At 43.8% G+C, this 16,743-nt stretch overlaps 1 protein-coding gene across 1 annotated transcript in view; it reads left to right on the forward strand.

The window, feature by feature from the left end:
- The window catches only part of COL23A1 (collagen type XXIII alpha 1 chain), a 356,401-nt gene that overhangs the window by 293,592 nt on the left and 46,066 nt on the right, over positions 1 to 16,743 (forward strand). The window contains exons 5-7 of the mRNA XM_084637721.1: positions 11,370 to 11,396; positions 14,964 to 14,990; positions 15,723 to 15,749. Coding sequence (XP_084493847.1) covers positions 11,370 to 11,396; positions 14,964 to 14,990; positions 15,723 to 15,749 — 81 coding nt within the window. The remainder of the gene's footprint in view (positions 1 to 11,369; positions 11,397 to 14,963; positions 14,991 to 15,722; positions 15,750 to 16,743) is intronic.

A 16,743-nucleotide genomic window follows, 5' to 3' on the forward strand; every position in this document is an offset into this window, starting at 1 on the left:
CATGGTATATATAATTGCCAGGGCTAGTAAAACGGTTTGGTAACAATCAGGAAGCACAGTAGATTAGCCTCTTTCCCCCCCCCCCCCCCAAATAAGCGGAAGTCTTAGGATTCTTCCTATACTGTCCTGTGCTTTGCAGGAATCCAGTCTCATTAGAAGGTCTGCACTAAAGTTAAAATCAAACTAGCTGCAGCCAAATTTAAAGTTTAAAAATGGCTGCTGTTAGCATGTTCCTAAGAAGTTTTCCTGAACAATAAAGATTTGCAAAAAGAAAAGGAGTACTTGTGGCACCTTAGAGACTAACCAATTTATTTGAGCATAAGCTTTCGTGAGCTACTTATGCTCAAATAAATTAGTTAGTCTCTAAGGTGCCACAAGTACTCCTTTTCTTTTTGCAAATACAGACTAACACGGCTGTTACTCTGAAACCAATAAAGATTTGGATGTTTTTGCCTAGTATCAAGCTACAGCTGAACCCCCTAGCAATCAGCAGCATGATTTTATAATATGGATTCTCGGAGGGGGGAATCCCTCTCTGCAACGGATGGGGAGTCTATGCTAGCAATAATCACATTTAAACAAAGTCTCAGTCATAGTGTGGGCATGGCCTTTTCCCATTTCTGACCAGATCTTACTCATTTTGCAACTAAAACCCACTTCTTAAGCCTGAGAATGCTTTCTGCTACCATTTAAAATTACTGACAATTACTACAGGATGGTGACGTTAAACCTAATAGGAAACATGCTTTTAAAATGGCTGTCAATCCAAACAACACAATAAACTTTTAGAGGAGGATGTACCGAGTAAATTGGTATTGGTGTAGGGCTTGGAGCTAGTCAAACTACAAAGGGTACATGACAACAATTGTGTCTGCTGTTACTAGGCTTATTCAGTTAGTGCCAGCGGTCTAGCGCTGCTGCCTAGGTTATTAAAATTTGGCCCTTCATTTCCTGATCTTTCCCTTTTTCTCCCCCATTGTAAATTTCAAAGGAGTAAAGTAATTTAACTTCCCCTTTTTCTTATGTGTTTTGTTTTATTAAATTCTCGCCATAGTGCAAGTACAGAACTGAAGCGATTATCCGTTATGCTGCACATACCAATGAAATACAACCTAGAGTGAGATGAGAGCAAGTTCTATTAACTACAGCCCTGTTAGCGCCTCCCCAGTACCGTCAGTGGTATTTTAGTATTGAATAAAGCAAAAGTGGGGAGGGGGAAAGAAAGGCCATTCATCTCTTATTCCCAGCACTCTTCAGTCACATGCAAACACTGAGCAGACGAGAAGGCTGTGACTGCCAACAGCAATCACAAACTAATCCTCCATTCAGCAGCCTGCAGCAGCCTCATTTTGCTAAGCTGACTCCTCCCACTGCTTCCTCCACATGTGGCAGGCCCGCTCACTTAGGCCAGATCTCCACTAGAAAAGATTAGCTAGGATAGCTATACTGGCGACCACACATCCATGTCCACCCACCCACCGGTGGTAACATAAACCCTGTCCAGAGATCGAAGACTCAGGCACCTTTCAAGTCCCACGTAAGCCCGATTTTGAAGGGTATGTCTACACTACAAGCACTACAGCGGCACATCTGTGTTGCTGCAGCTACGGCGCTGTAGTGTAGAGACTTGCTGCAGTGACAGAAGGAGTTTTCTGTTGGGGTAGTACATCCACCTCCTAAAGAGGCTGTAGCTAGGTTGATGGAAGAATTCTTCTGTCACCCTAGCAGTCTCTACACCAGGGCTTAGGTTGGCTTAACTATGTCTCTCAGAGTATGTGAATTTTTCATACACTTGAGCAGCATAGCTTAGGAGTAAACCAGGCCAAAGGTGTAAATGTTTCACAGGCCTTGAGCTGGCTTTCTGCACAGGCGTGAAGTTCAGCCACTGAGAATTAAAAGATAAATCTGAAATGACGTTTCGGCATTCCACTCTCCCCCTCCCCAGCTTGAACTATAAAACAGCCACGATTTGTTTTTGTTTCAAAATGTGTCTGAATAAATCCGGTTTACTCTGAGGTTGAAACACTGCATGTCAAGTGCTGACATGGAGAAAATGGTGATGGCCCAGCCCAAACCCCACATCTTATTTTACTACTTTCTATGTTTTAAATTAAACTATAAACAAACCATTGCATACACTCCATCGCAGAACAGATAGGCCCCGGGTTTTATTTTTAGTCTGGAAAGAAGTCTTTATGTGTGCATATGTACCATTTAGATCGTAGAATCAAGGAGAATATATTCACTTATCATGCACCTATCACCCCATCACCTGCAGTCTACATCTACAGTACCTCCTTCCACACCACTTCTAATGTTCGAAACCTCTGAGTGGCTCCAAACAGATGTTGGGTTTTTTAAATCAAACTGACTGAGAAATAGTTCCTCCTTTCCCTCCAAAAGTGGATTATTTCCCACAAAGTTACACTAATCTGAGCCCCAAGACAGGCAATGTTCAGTACTGTACCAGTCACAGAATGGGGTTCAATTACCAGGGGAAAGCGTCCTGTCCTCACAGCATGTTCAGCCAATGGGAATGTGTTTTGATGATGTCCTGCTTGTGACTGGAGGCCCTCATGAAGAGTGTTGGTGGATCGGATTTCTCTGGAACCAATCAGAAATGGAAATTTGCCTCAGGGCTTTACATTTATTCCAGACACAGTAAAGCTATTTTTATTAAGTTTTTAACAATGGCTAGAGTGGACCAGGATAGCTGAAGTGTGTCTTAAAATAAAACGTGGAGGAGACTATGTGGATGAGGTGTGAAATTCACCCCTGTACAAAGTGTTAGTATAAGTTCTTAAAACAGGGCTTAAGTTGAATTTAAATGGTGCTTTGGCCCCATGTCATTTTCTGCATAGGGATGAATTTTACAGAGGAAACTATAGTTTTTACTTTTTAGATTAGAAATGAGTTAAATGAAAGACTACTCCAAATTCAAATTACGTAGCCCAAAATTCAAATTGCGTAGACCAGTGATCTCAGTAAAAGGATGCTTTTGAAAATTCAAGGCTTGGAGTAGATGCATATGCAAATTTCAGTTTGGCAGCACTCAGATGTCATAGCTGGGGTGAGGACCCTTTGGAAATCTGTTCTAGTGTGCCTTTTGTACCAAACACACATTAAACACCTTCCCACAAACAGAATATTTTCCCTTAAGAGAACCTCCCTTCCCATCCCTTTTGGATACTGTTTTGTGTGTTTGGTACAAAATAGCAATTAAAAGCAACTGGATTGGGATTTGAAATGAAATGGTTTGCATCTTTAAATTCTTGGATGATTATTTTTTTATAACTTGCTTCTGAAAACTAGAATTTGCTCCAGGTTCCAGAGCTACTTTATATCAGGCTCTACCAAAATGTAACCAGTTCTGCATGCCATGTGAATTCTTCTCTGTCTGTTTGCCTTTTATTTGGTTAAAAAACTGAAAAAAGTTCACTGGGTAGCATTGTTCTAAGAAGATTAAAACACCATACAAAATCCTTAGAATGTGTGCGCATAAAGGAAAACAGAATCACACTTTTTGAAGATTACTTCCAAAACTAACAAGTGAATAGGCGGAGAGAGATTTTTTTAATGTATTGCTTGGGATTCTCTTACACAATTTTTTGTCCTTTTTTTTTTTTTTAAATTAACTACAGCATCACAAGACTTTGAGTTGAACTGAATTGTTTTACCCTATTTTTTGCTTTATGAAATCTGGAGACTCTTGACAATATATTATTCTACAGGAGTGATCCAAACTCTGCTTCAGAAGGGTTACTCCAAATTTACATCCCTGTCATGTGAGAGCAGAATTCAGCCCGGTGTTGCTTAGAGAAAGAGAGGGGGGGGCAGACATATGTCAGACAGTTGTAGCTGTGATGTGGAAATATAAAAGAGTACTGATTCCAAGCTATAACTTAGTGACCATGGCCCTTATATTACCATGAAGTGATGAAAGCAACATCACATTCAGTTATAGCAATCAAAATTGCATGTTTGTTTGGGGACACAAATGAGCAATTCCTTTGCTTCTGTATGAGCATGTGGATGGCATGGTTCTTTTGTGGATTCTTGTAGTTGGGTTTCTCACATGACATAGTGACAGCTGCTCACCAGCCTAGGGAAAGGCTGAACCATAAAGTTGTTTGCAGTGTTGTTGTAGCCGTGTTGGTCCCGGGATATGAGAGAGACCAGGTGAGTGATATTAATCTTTTATTGTACCAACAGAAGTTGAACCATAAATGGCATTTGAAATTACTGTAGAATTCCAAGCCACACTGCTGAGCTGGATTAGACTTTGCCACTGGAGAATCGCTGTGCTCCAAAGCACAGTTGTTTAAAATTAACCTATTAAGGCCCGATTCAGCAAAGTATGTCACACATGCTTAAGTCCATCCTTATCTAACAAAGTGCTTAAAGCATGTGCTTAACGGTTGGCCTATATTTAACCCCCTTTGAAGTCTGTGAGACTTAAGCAGGTGCCAAAGTGAATCGGGACCTCAGTCCCTTATCTGCTTAGGAGATTGTTGTAAATCAAATTACAGAAGATATGAACGGTTTCAGAGTAGCAGCTGTGTTAGCCCTGGTCTACACTAGGACTTTAGGTCGAATTTAGCAGCCTTAAATCGATGTAAACCTGCACCTGTCCACACAACGAAGCCCTTTATTTAGACTTAAAGGGCTCTTAAAATCGATTTCCTTACTCCACCCCTCACAAGTGGATTAGCGCTTAAATCGACGTTGCCGGCTCGAATTTGGGGTACTGTGGACAAAATTTGATGGTATTGGCCTCCAGGAGCTATCCCAGAGTGCTCCATTCTGACCGCTCTGGACAGCACTCTCAACTCAGATGCACTGGCCAGGTAGACAGGAAAAGAACCACGAACTTTTGAATCTCATTTCCTGTTTGGCCAGCGTGGCAAGCTGCAGGTGACCATGCAGAGCTCATCAGCACAGGTGACCATGATGGAGTCCCAGAATTGCAAAAGAGCTCCAGCATGGACCGAATGGGAGGTACGGGATCTGATCGCTGTTTGGGGAGAGGAATCCGTGCTATCAGAACTCCGTTCCAGTTTTCGAAATGCCAAAACCTTTGTGAAAATCTCCCAGGGCATGAAGGACAGAGGCCATAACAGGGACCCGAAGCAGTGCCGCGTGAAACTGAAGGAGCTGAGGCAAGCCTACCAGAAAACCAGAGAGGCGAACAGCCGCTCTGGGTCAGAGCCCCAAACATGCCGCTTCTATGATGAGCTGCATGCCATTTTAGGGGGTTCAGCCACCACTACCCCAGCCGTGTTGTTTGACTCCTTCAATGGAGATGGAGGCAATACGGAAGCAGGTTTTGGGGACGAAGAAGATGAGGAGGAGGAGGAGGTTGTAGATAGCTCACAGCAAGCAAGCGGAGAAACCGGTTTTCCCGACAGCCAGGAACTGTTTCTCACCCTAGACCTGGAGCCAGTATCCCCCGAACCCACCCAAGGCTGCCTCCTGGACCCAGCAGGCGGAGAAGGGACCTCTGGTGAGTGTACCTTTTAAAATACTATACATGGTTTAAAAGCAAGCATGTGAAAGGATTACTTTGCCCTGGCATTTGCGGTTCTCCTAGATGTAGTCCTAAAGCCTTTGCAAAAGGTTTCTGGGGAGGGCAGCCTTATTGGTTGAAATAGAGTGCTTTTCTTCAGGGGACACTCAGAGGAGCCCATTCCTGCTGGGCTGTTTGCCTGTGGCTAAACAGAAATGTTCCCTGCTGTTAGCCACAGGGAGGGGGGAAGGTTGAGGGGGTAGTCACGCGGTGGGAGGAGGCAAAATGCGACCTTGTAACGAAAGCACATGTGCTATGTATGTAATGTTAACAGCAAGGTTTACCCTGAAAGAGTGTAGCGACTGTTGTATAAAATGTGTCTTTTTAAATACCGCTGTCCCTTTTTTTTTCTCCACCAGCTGCATGTGTTTCAATGATCACAGGATCTTCTCCTTCCCAGAGGCTAGTGAAGCTTAGAAAGAAAGAAAAAAAAAACGCACTCGCGATGAAATGTTCTCCGAGCTCATGCTGTCCTCCCACACTGACAGAGCACAGACGAATGCGTGGAGGCAAATAATGTCAGAGTGCAGGAAAGCACAAAATGACTGGGAGGAGAGGTGGCGGGCTGAAGAGAGTAAGTGGCGGGCTGAAGACAGGGCTGAAGCTCAAATGTGGCGGCAGCGTGATGAGAGGAGGCAGGATTCAATGCTGAGGCTGCTGCAGGACCAAACCGGTATGCTCCAGTGTATGGTTGAGCTGCAGCAAAGGCAGCTGGAGCACAGACTGCCACTGCTGCCCCTCTGTAACCAACCGCCCTCCTCCCCAAGTTCCATAGCCTCCACACCCAGATGCCCAAGAACGCGGTGGGGGGGGGCCTCCGGCCAACCAGCCACTCCACCACAGAGGATTGCCCAAAAAAAAGAAGGCTGTCATTAAATAAATTTTAAAGTTGTAAACTTTTAAAGTGCTGTGTGGCATTTTCCTTCCCTCTTCCACCACCCCTCCTGGGCTACCTTGGTAGTCATCCCCCTATTTGTGTGATGAATGAATAAAGAATGCATGAATGTGAAGCAACAATGACTTTATTGCCTCTGCAAGTGGTGATTGAAGGGAGGAGGGGCGGGTGGTTAGCTTACAGGGAAGTAGAGTGAACCAAGGGGCGGGGGGTTTCATCAAGGAGAAACAAACAGAACTTTCGCACCGTAGCCTGGCCAGTCATGAAACTGGTTTTCAAAGCTTCTCTGATGCGTACCACGCCCTCCTGTGCTGTTCTAACCGCCCTGGTGTCTGGCTGCGCGTAACCAGCAGCCAGGCGATTTGCCTCAACCTCCCACCCCGCCATAAACGTCTCCCCCTTACTCTCACAGATATTGTGGAGCACACAGCAAGCAGTAATAACAGTGGGAATATTGGTTTCACTGAGGTCTAAGCGAGTCAGTAAACTGCGCCAGCGCGCCTTTAAACGTCCAAATGCACATTCTACCACCATTCTGCACTTGCTCAGCCTGTAGTTGAACAGTTCCTGACTACTGTCCAGGCTGCCTGTGTACAGCTTCATGAGCCATGGCATTAAGGGGTAGGCTGGGTCCCCAAGGATACATATAGGCATTTCAACATCCCCAACAGTTATTTTCTGGTCTGGGAATAAAGTCCCTTCCTGCAGCTTTTGAAACAGACCAGAGTTCCTGAAGATGCGAGCATCATGCACCTTTCCCAGCCATCCCACGTTGATGTTGGTGAAACGTCCCTTGTGATCCACCAGAGCTTGCAGCACTATTGAAAAGTACCCCTTGCGGTTTATGTACTCGGCGGCTTGGTGCTCCGGTGCCAAGATAGGGATATGGGTTCCCTCTATAGCCCCACCACAGTTAGGGAATCCCATTGCAGCAAAGCCATCCACTATGACCTGCACATTTCCCAGGGTCACTACCCTTGATATCAGCAGATCTTTGATTGCGTGGGCTACTTGCATCACAGCAGCCCCCACAGTAGATTTGCCCACTCCAAATTGATTCCCAACTGACCGGTAGCTGTCTGGCGTTGCAAGCTTCCACAGGGCTATCGCCACTCGCTTCTCAACTGTGAGGGCTGCTCTCATCTTGGTATTCATGCGCTTCAGGGCAGGGGAAAGCAAGTCACAAAGTTCCATGAAAGTGCCCTTACGCATGCAAAAGTTTCGCAGCCACTGGGGAATCGTCCCAGACCTGCAACAGTATGCGGTCCCACCAGTCTGTGCTTGTTTCCCGAGCCCAGAATCGGCGTTCCACAGCATGAACCTGCCCCATTAGCACCATGATGCATGCATTGGCAGGGCCCATGCTTTCAGAGAAATCTGTGTCCATGTCCTGATCACTCACGTGACCGTGCTGACGTCGCCTCCTCGCCCAGTATCGCTTTGCCAGGTTCTGGTGCTGCATATACTGCTGGATAATGCGTGTTGTGTTTAATGTGCTCCTAATTGCCAAAGTGAGCTGAGCGGCCTCCATGCTTGCCTTGGTATGGCGTCCGCACAGAAAAAAGGCGCGGAACGATTGTCTGCCGTTGCTCTGACGGAGGGAGGGGCGACTGACGACACGGCTTACAGGGTTGGCTTCAGGGAGCTAAAATCAACAAAGGGGGTGCCTGTACATCAAGGAGTATTTCAGGCAGGACTTCACGGAGGGTTCCAATAAGAAATGGTGCACCTAAGTTATTGTCCTTATTGGAACAAGAAGGTTAGCCTGGCCTCTGATTGATACATGGCTAGATTTACCTCGCTGCACCTTCTCTGTGAGTGACTGCAGTGTGATCTAGAAGAATGAGTCCCCTAGACAGGGGAGGGGGGGGAAGCAAATGAGTACAAAACAAATCTGGTCTATTTCTTCTTTTGATCCACTCCATCTATCTTTTACATCTTTGGCTGGCAGCAGACGGTGCAGAAGGACTGCATGCCATCCACATCTCATGGCTGCTCGGCAGAAGATGGTACAGTACGACTGCTAGCAGTCCGTATCGCCTGTCCGCTCACCATAAGACGGTTCAATAGGACTGACTGCAGGACTAAAGAGAATGACCTGGTCAAGTCACTCCAAATTTAGTCCCTGCGCCCATGTCTGCCCAGGCGCTCCTGATCGACCTCTCAGAGGCGACCAGGAGCACCTCGGACATGACGATGACGGCTACCAGTCGTACTGTACCGTCTGCTGCCACAAGGCAAGGGGTTGCTGCTACTGTGTAGCAATGCCGTACCGCGTCTGCCAGCACCCAGGAGACATAGGGTGACGGTTACCTGAGCGGGCTCCATGCTTGCAGTGGTATGGCGTCTGCACAGGTAACTCAGGGAAAAAAGGCGCGAAATGATTGTCTGCCCTTGCTTTCACGGAGGGAGGGAGGGAATGGGGGCCTGACGATATGTACCCAGAACCACCCGTGACAATGTTTTAGCCCCATCAGGCATTGGGATCTCAACCCAGAATTCCAATGGGCAGCGGAGACTGCGGGAACTGTGGGATAGCTACCCACAGTGCAACGCTCCGGAAGTCGACTCTAGCCTCGGTACTGTGGAAGCGCTCTGCCGAGTTAATGTACTTAATGCACTTAGAGCATTTTCTGTGGGGACACACACACTCGAATATATAAAACCGATTTCTAAAAAACCGACTTCTATAAATTCGACCTTATTCCGTAGTGTAGACATACCCTTAGTCTGTATTCGCAAAAAGACAAGGAGTACTTGTGGCACCTTAGAGACTAACCAATTTATTTGAGCATAAGCTTTTGTGAGCTACAGCTCACTTCATCGGATGCATAGAATGGAACTAGTTATGCGACCCCCGAGCATGCTCAAATAAATTGGTTAGTCTCTAAGGTGCCACTAGTACTCCTTTTCTTTTTGCGAATACAGACTAACATGGCTGCTACTCTGAAACCTAATAGTAAGAAGATATTTATACAAACAGAGAACATGAAAAGGTGGAAGTACCCATACCAACTGTAAGAGGCTAATTAATTAAGAGGAGCGATTATCAGCTGGGGGAAAAAAGCTTTGGAAGTGATAATCAAGATGGCCCATTTCAGTCAGTTGACACGAAGGTGTGAGGATACTTAACATGGGGAAATAGATTCAATTAGTGTAATGACTGAGCCATTTCCAGTCTCTGTTCAAACCTAAGTTAATGGTATCTAGTTTGCATATTAATTCAAGTTCAGCAACTTCTCCTTGGAGTCTGTTTTTGGAGCTTTTCTGTTGCAAAATTGCCACCTTTAAGTCTATCGCTGCGTGATTAGAGAGATTGAAGTGTTCTCATACTGGTTTTTGAATTTTATGATTCCTAATGTCAGATTTGTGTCCGTTTATTCTTTTGCATAGAGACTGTCCAGTTTGGCCAATGTACATGGCAGAGGGGCATTGCTGGTACATGATGGCATATATCACATTGGTAGATGTGCAGGTGAACGAGCCCCTGATGGTGTGGCTAATGTGATTAGGTCCTATGATGCTGTCACTTGAATAGATATGTTTCAGAGTGCAGCCCAGTTGGTCTGTATCCGCAAAAAGATAAGGAGTACTTGTGGCACCTTGGAGACTAACAAATTTATTTGAGCATAAGCTTTCGTGAGCTACAGCTCACTTCATTGGATGCAAAATATATGTGGACAGAGTTGGCATCGGGCTTTGTTGCAAGGATAGGTTCCTGGGTTAGTGTTTTTGTTGTGTGGTTGCTGGTGAGTATTTGCTTCAGGTTGGGGGGCTGTCTGTAAGCGAGGACTGGTCTGTCTCCCAAGATCTGTGAGAGTGAGGGATCATCTTTCAGGATAGGTTGTAGATCTTTGATGATGCACTGGAGGGGTTTTAATTGGGGGCTGAAGGTGACAACTAGTGGCTTTCTGTTATTCTCTTTGTTGGGCCTGTCCTCTAATAGGTGACTAAGATATGAAGTTATCTGGGTGGCAAGGAGACCAGCTGGTAACAGCACTGTCTTTCCAGAGATTTACTGCAACTATTCAACTGCTCTGATTGAGGAGTAGTAGGACTAAAGTCAGTGTCTTTGCACAGGTTCTCCTAGACCGCAGCAGTATCCTGGTGCTCAGGACTCCCCTTCTCATGTACACTCAGTCAAGGGACAGACACAATTTGATCTAATATGTTTAATGACATTTAAAAGCCATGTAAGGGATGAAGTGATTGTAAATAATAAATCAACCTTTACTCGGGTTACTTACTGTGCATTTCCTTTGGGAATCCTAGAAGGGTAGATTTAAAGGATAGTTAAGATTGCTAAGGCCCCAATCCTGCAAACACTTATTAATGCATCTGACTTTATGCGACTACTCTGGTGAGCGAAGCTGAGCATCTGTGTATATGTGTGTGCAGTATCGGGGCCTAAAGTACCATGCTATATGTTGTCTCTGTGCACAGCCGAACTCCTGTTGCTGTCAGTGGAAATAATGCAGGGCAATAGGTGGCCCATAGAATCTGGGTAAATGATAAATTCTTGTCCCTATTGTTTTGAAAAATAAAGGCCCAGTTCTGAAGTTGAATCACATGTGGGATCCATCCTGGATTCTGTGCTGCTCTGCTGGGTGCTTTAAAAATCCCTGACAGATCTAAGCACCATGCCTGAAGGGAATCATCTTATTCTTCCCACCATACCTTTGTTTCTTTTCACACCCTTTCATACTCTCTGTTATATATTACTTGACCTCCCTTATTTTATTGTTCTCTTGAGAAATATTATTGAATCTTGAAAAAGTGATAAGATCTATTAATATCCTTAACAATGTACTAGATCTAATCTAGAGCCTCTTTTAGAGCATGATTGAAATAACTGCATTCACAAATTAATCTCCTTTTGTAATCTGGTATCTTTGCTTCCCTTTTCAGGGGCCCCTTGGTTTGGATGGCAAGCCAGTAAGTAGTGCGTTAAGTGTCAAATGTACTATTTGTTTATTTCTAGTTACTCCATGAGAGACACACATACAGAGCCAAATATTGTAATAATGGCGCTCTGCAGTATGATTATTACAAAGTGCAGTACAGCAAGGTCACTCTGTGCTTTGTAACACAGACTGACTTCAGGATTTACCAGTTTAGGCCCTGATCCTGCATCTGGGCAAATTGCAGCACTTGGGTGAAATCCCAGTGACTTCAGTGGGACCAATCACAGTGTATAAAATTCAGCACTTTTGTAAATCTGTCCAGAATCGGGGCCTCTGTGAGCTTTTACTCTGAAAGGTGACTGTAACGTAACGCTGTCATTCTGGAGTTCTGTGGTTTTTGACTCTCTGTCATTTTTATATACAGTGTGCTGAGTTTACAAATAAAAAGATGTACCTTTCTAAGTGCCAGCCCTATAAACTCAACTAGGGATTGGTAGGGAAGCAAAGTTGGATTCTTTCCTCTAGTAAAACAAATTATGCCCTCAGTAACATCTGATGAACCCCATTGTTTTCCATGCATTTGCACAGATTGTAAGGAACTTAAGAAACAACTCCACTGATGCATCAGAGGGAACAAAATCAAGTGTACACTCTTAGCTGGGTGCTAATGGGAGTAAAAAGTGTCAATAAATTTTTTTAATTGCAAAAGTGACCAGTCTGTCTGAATGCACACACTGCTGAATAGGGGTGTACATTTCTCCAGAGTGGTTTGGAGCTGGTCTCAGGGTGCATGATTACTGAAGTAGCATGTTGTGAATTATTGGGATGGGGCACAGTCTGGAATCCATTTTTACGCGATGTTTTCTTGACTTCTTTCTTTTGCTTGGAAGCCTATTGGAAATCCAGGTACATGTCTCCTTATTGTCTTTACAAAATCAGAGCCTTTTGATAACATGCTAATTGAACGTTGGTCAGTTATGATTTTTTTCAGAAAGGATATTTAAGAACTGTCACTTGTGTGTATTTTGTTTTCAAACTACATTTCCTTCCACGATCACTAGAGGGCCGCATTTGAAATCTTTTTAAGCTACAAATCATTAAGTGACTGTATTGAGAAAGCTAGTAGAGGCTAATTTCATTCATGCAAAGTCGTTCTAGATATTTTGTTAGCCACTTTGCGAATGTTTCATTATAGCTGCAAATATGCTCTATTTCTGTTGCTACATTTAAAAAAAACAAAAAGACTACTAGTAGAAAACAATTGGGGTGGACCAACCAATTAGACCAGTACGAGAGTCTCTTTGCCCACAATTCAAACCAATCCGGAATTGAACTTTTTTTTATGTTTGAAAAAGTTGGTATATGTTTTTATATATAGACACACAAAATTAATTTTCTGTGCTGTTCTCAGTATTTTTTGGCCTACCTGGAAAGAAAAAAAAGAGTAGAAGTTTCATGAAAGAGGCAGGTCTCGTGTGTTTTCCAGCCCTGTTTTCAGGACACAAAGGATAGGATTTTCAAAGGGGCTGAAGAGACCTAAGGGCCAGATTTTAAAGGTAGCTAGGTGCCAAAAGCTGCAGGTAGGTGCTTAGTGGGATTGTCAAAAGCATCTGGGCACCTAACTTCCATTGGATTTAGGTGCTTTTGAAAATCCCAGTCGGCACCTATTTAGGCACCTTAATACCTTTACAAATTTGGCCCTAAATGCCTAACTTCCTTTGGCTCCTTGGAAATTTCAGCCAAGAACTTTGAATAGATTTCCCTGGGCTCCTTTGTTGTCAGCATACACATGGAATTGAATGTTTGCAGGATAGGACTCTGAGTGAGGAGAGGGGCGTGAAACCCACGTGTATTATAGTGTGATCTACTTTTTGTACAGCCCAATAATTCCTTTGGTCCACATAGTAAATATCCACTGGCATATGGAGAGGCCGGATGTCAGGCTAGATCATCGTAATGGCTGCTTCTGGCCTTAAAATCTATGCATGTCTGTAAGCAGGATGTCCATGTGTAGAGCAAATATAGGCTATAACCCCAATCTTGCAACAGGCTCCAGAGGCATGGACTCTCCTGCAGAATTGGAGCTCATGTCCCATACTTGTTGTTCTCCGTTTGTTCCCCCATGAGAAACATTTGATGGTTATTTTTTTCTTTAAAAAATTAAATTAAAATTACAAGGTTTGCTTGGACTAAAAGGAGAACAAGTGAATCTGATTTTTCTTTTTCCAAATCATGTTAATTTCTCTATCACTAATGCTTTTAATTTCAATAAATGTTTAAAATGTAAAAAATAAAAAACCAAAAAAAACATAGCAATAGACTTAGACTGGAACCATTTTACATACTCCAAACCCACCTCACACTTTGGTGGCAGTGAGAAGGGTGAGAATGGTTACTGGATGTGAATAGCTTGAATTAGTTTTGCAAAGCCAACCCCCTCTGGCTTTTGCCCATCCCTACAGAGAACACATGGGAATAGAGAAAAGGCAAATGCGGTGTTTAAAAAGAAAAAAAAAATCTAAACCCAAGAAACTGGGGGCCCAGGTTGTGCAACATGCTGAGCATTCTACTGTCCAAATGGGATCTGGCCTTAAATTAGCAAAACCCTAAGGCAAAAGAAGACCCATAAATTAAAAGAAGAAACAGAAACCAAAAACACATACAACATGTACTACAGGGCCCATTCTTCTCTCTGTGCGTATGTTGATGCTGATGGTCGGAAGTTCAATGCAAGCCCCAAGGCTGGAAGAGACTCCTCTGGGGAGGCAAAAACCAAACTGAAAGAAAAAGCAAACCTAGCACATCAAATGGCTGTATTCAGACCAGGCAGCTCCTGAGCTTGTCCATGGAATGCCCTTGAAAGTAAGGGGCCAACACTATTGCCTGAGGCCAGACTTGCAGCGAATGGGCTGCAATGCAAGTAGGCGAATGCTTCTGCCATTGCACCTCCCTTTTGACCTGCTGTCTCCTCTCTACCCTGTGGCACATGAGATCTTGCTTTAGCTAATGCTCACGCCATTCACTGTGCTGAATGGAAATGAAATTCTTCTTTTGCCTTAAACCTTGAGTGAAACACACATCAGAGCATTTTTCATGGCTCTTTGGGGCTCTAACTCCCTCTTCCTGTCTATCTCAGACAGAGCTATTTTGAGGGAACAGCAAATAGGCCAAAGAAAGCAGCCTGCTCTCCTTATATGTTTTGAACAGTTGTATAATTGGGAATAACACACCTGTAATGACGTACTGAGCATGTGTTTCTAGAAATGATTTTAATAGCTCAAGCAATGTCTTGTTTATAGTAGAGATCAATATCATGCGTGCTTGAAATGCAGATTAAAAATGTTTTTTCTGTTATTTTAGTCTGGGGGTTTCCTGCTGATGAGAGGGAAACAGAATGGTTGATCTTATTGATGCTTCATTAGACATACAACTTTTATGTAAAAGAACATGTAGCTTAATAAAAAAGAAAGAGAAATAGAGTTGAATGGGAATCAAATTGTGAAACAAAGAATCTTCTTTCTAGTCAAGACATGGAACAAAGATGTGTGTGCTGATTATATATGCAGCTTTTTTATTCTGCTCTCATTTATATTTACAGGGACCTCCAGGACCAAAAGGGGAAAAGGTAAAGACTAAACTCATCAAAATGCATCTTTAAAAACCCTCTACACTGCATTAGCAAATACTTATTGTTTCCTGGGCACTGGGATTTTTTTAGTTCAGAATACCCTTATATGGTATAGTCCTGTCTTCTAATTGTTTCATAGTGGAGCATGGAGCCATAAGGCTAAATTCTCCCTTTACCTTCCCATGCAAAGGGAAAAGTTACAGCAGGAAATGCTCTGAAATGACAGGGTAGAAATAGTGTCACATTCTCTTCAGCGGGGGAAAGAATTAGCAGATGCTAACTCTTCCAAGTGATAAGTTTCCTGGTGATCCCCACATAACCTGATACATCCACGTGCCATCCTTTTCTCCAGCAGCACAGATAGCTTAGTGGCTGTGCTCTCCTATTTCTATGTTATGCTCTATCTCTCCCACTGAGATTTAGAAAAGTTGTTACAATAAACTATCTTAGCCCAGGCACCATTGTTCCATGTAGGTTACAGGCAGTGGCTGTGGGAGCCTTAGAAATGGAAAATACCTGGAGTTTCTGCTCATCTCCTGCCAATGCAGAATTGTTCCCTGTCAAATTGTCTGAAGGCCTTATCCGACCTGGTTTTGAATGAATTAAGCTATGGGGCTCTTTCCATTTCCCCTGGGGTACGATTCCACAGTCTACTGCCTCCCACTCTGTCTTGCATGTCTGAGATTTGAGCTCTAATTGCTGTACCTTGCTGCTTTGTGTGACATGTAGGGTGAACAAGGGGACATCGGCCCAAGGGTAAGTACCAATAGCACTCATTCATTTATTTTTGAGGGGGGATTTGATAGCTGCTTTCAACTACCTGAGGATGGCTCTAGACTGTTCTCAGTGGTAGCAGATGACAGAACAAGGAGTAATGGTCTCAAGTTGCAGTGGGGGAGGTTTAGGTTGGATATTAGGAAAAACTTTTGCTCTAGGAGGGTGGTGAAGCACTGGAATGCGTTACCTAGGGAACTGGTTGAATCTCCTTCCTTAGAAGTTTTTAAGGTCAGGCTTGACAAAGCCTTGGCTGGGATGATTTAATTGGGGATCGGTCCTGGTTTGAGCAGGGGGTTGGACTAATGACCACCTGTGGTCCCTTCCAACCCTGATATTCTATGATTCTAAAACACAACCAAACCCCACTGTGGTAAAGGAAAGCAAATCTATGTGTAATATTTGTCAATGCAAACTGTAATGCAGTGAAGGTTTAGAAAATATTCTGCCATCACTATTGAGTCTTGGGCATCATTTTTCTTCCCCAGATAATTATGGTCAGGAGACATGAAAACTTTAGTTAAGAACCTTCAGTCCTATGAGCCCAGGTCACTTTTGTATTGGTTTCCCAATATTAGGTCTTCTTTTCTTTGAGAAAGGAGAACAAAGAAATACCAGCAGCTTCCATGTTTCACTTGAGACAACTATTGTTCTTTGTATTGTGGTCATACCTGGAGTTGTCAGTCAGAGATCAGTGCCCCCTCTGTGCTAGACACTGTACCCATATGAATAGTGAAAAAGACACTGTCCCTGCCCTACAGACTTTACAATGCAAGTACATGATGAGAGACAGCAAGTAGATACAACAGACACATGCAGGAGTGTGAGGTACCAGTAGGGTTACTGGTGTTATAAGTTTGTTTCGTCTTCTCTCCTCTCAGGGTCTCTTCCATTCTTGTGTATTCTTTCCATGATCTATTCTCACTCCCTCGTAATTGCTCTGGGCTGCTTCTCATTGAGCATAAAGGTAACCAAC

This window comes from Lepidochelys olivacea, assembly GCF_965140295.1.
Source record: "Lepidochelys olivacea isolate rLepOli2 genome assembly, chromosome: 8".
NCBI classification, from domain to species: domain Eukaryota; kingdom Metazoa; phylum Chordata; order Testudines; family Cheloniidae; genus Lepidochelys; species Lepidochelys olivacea.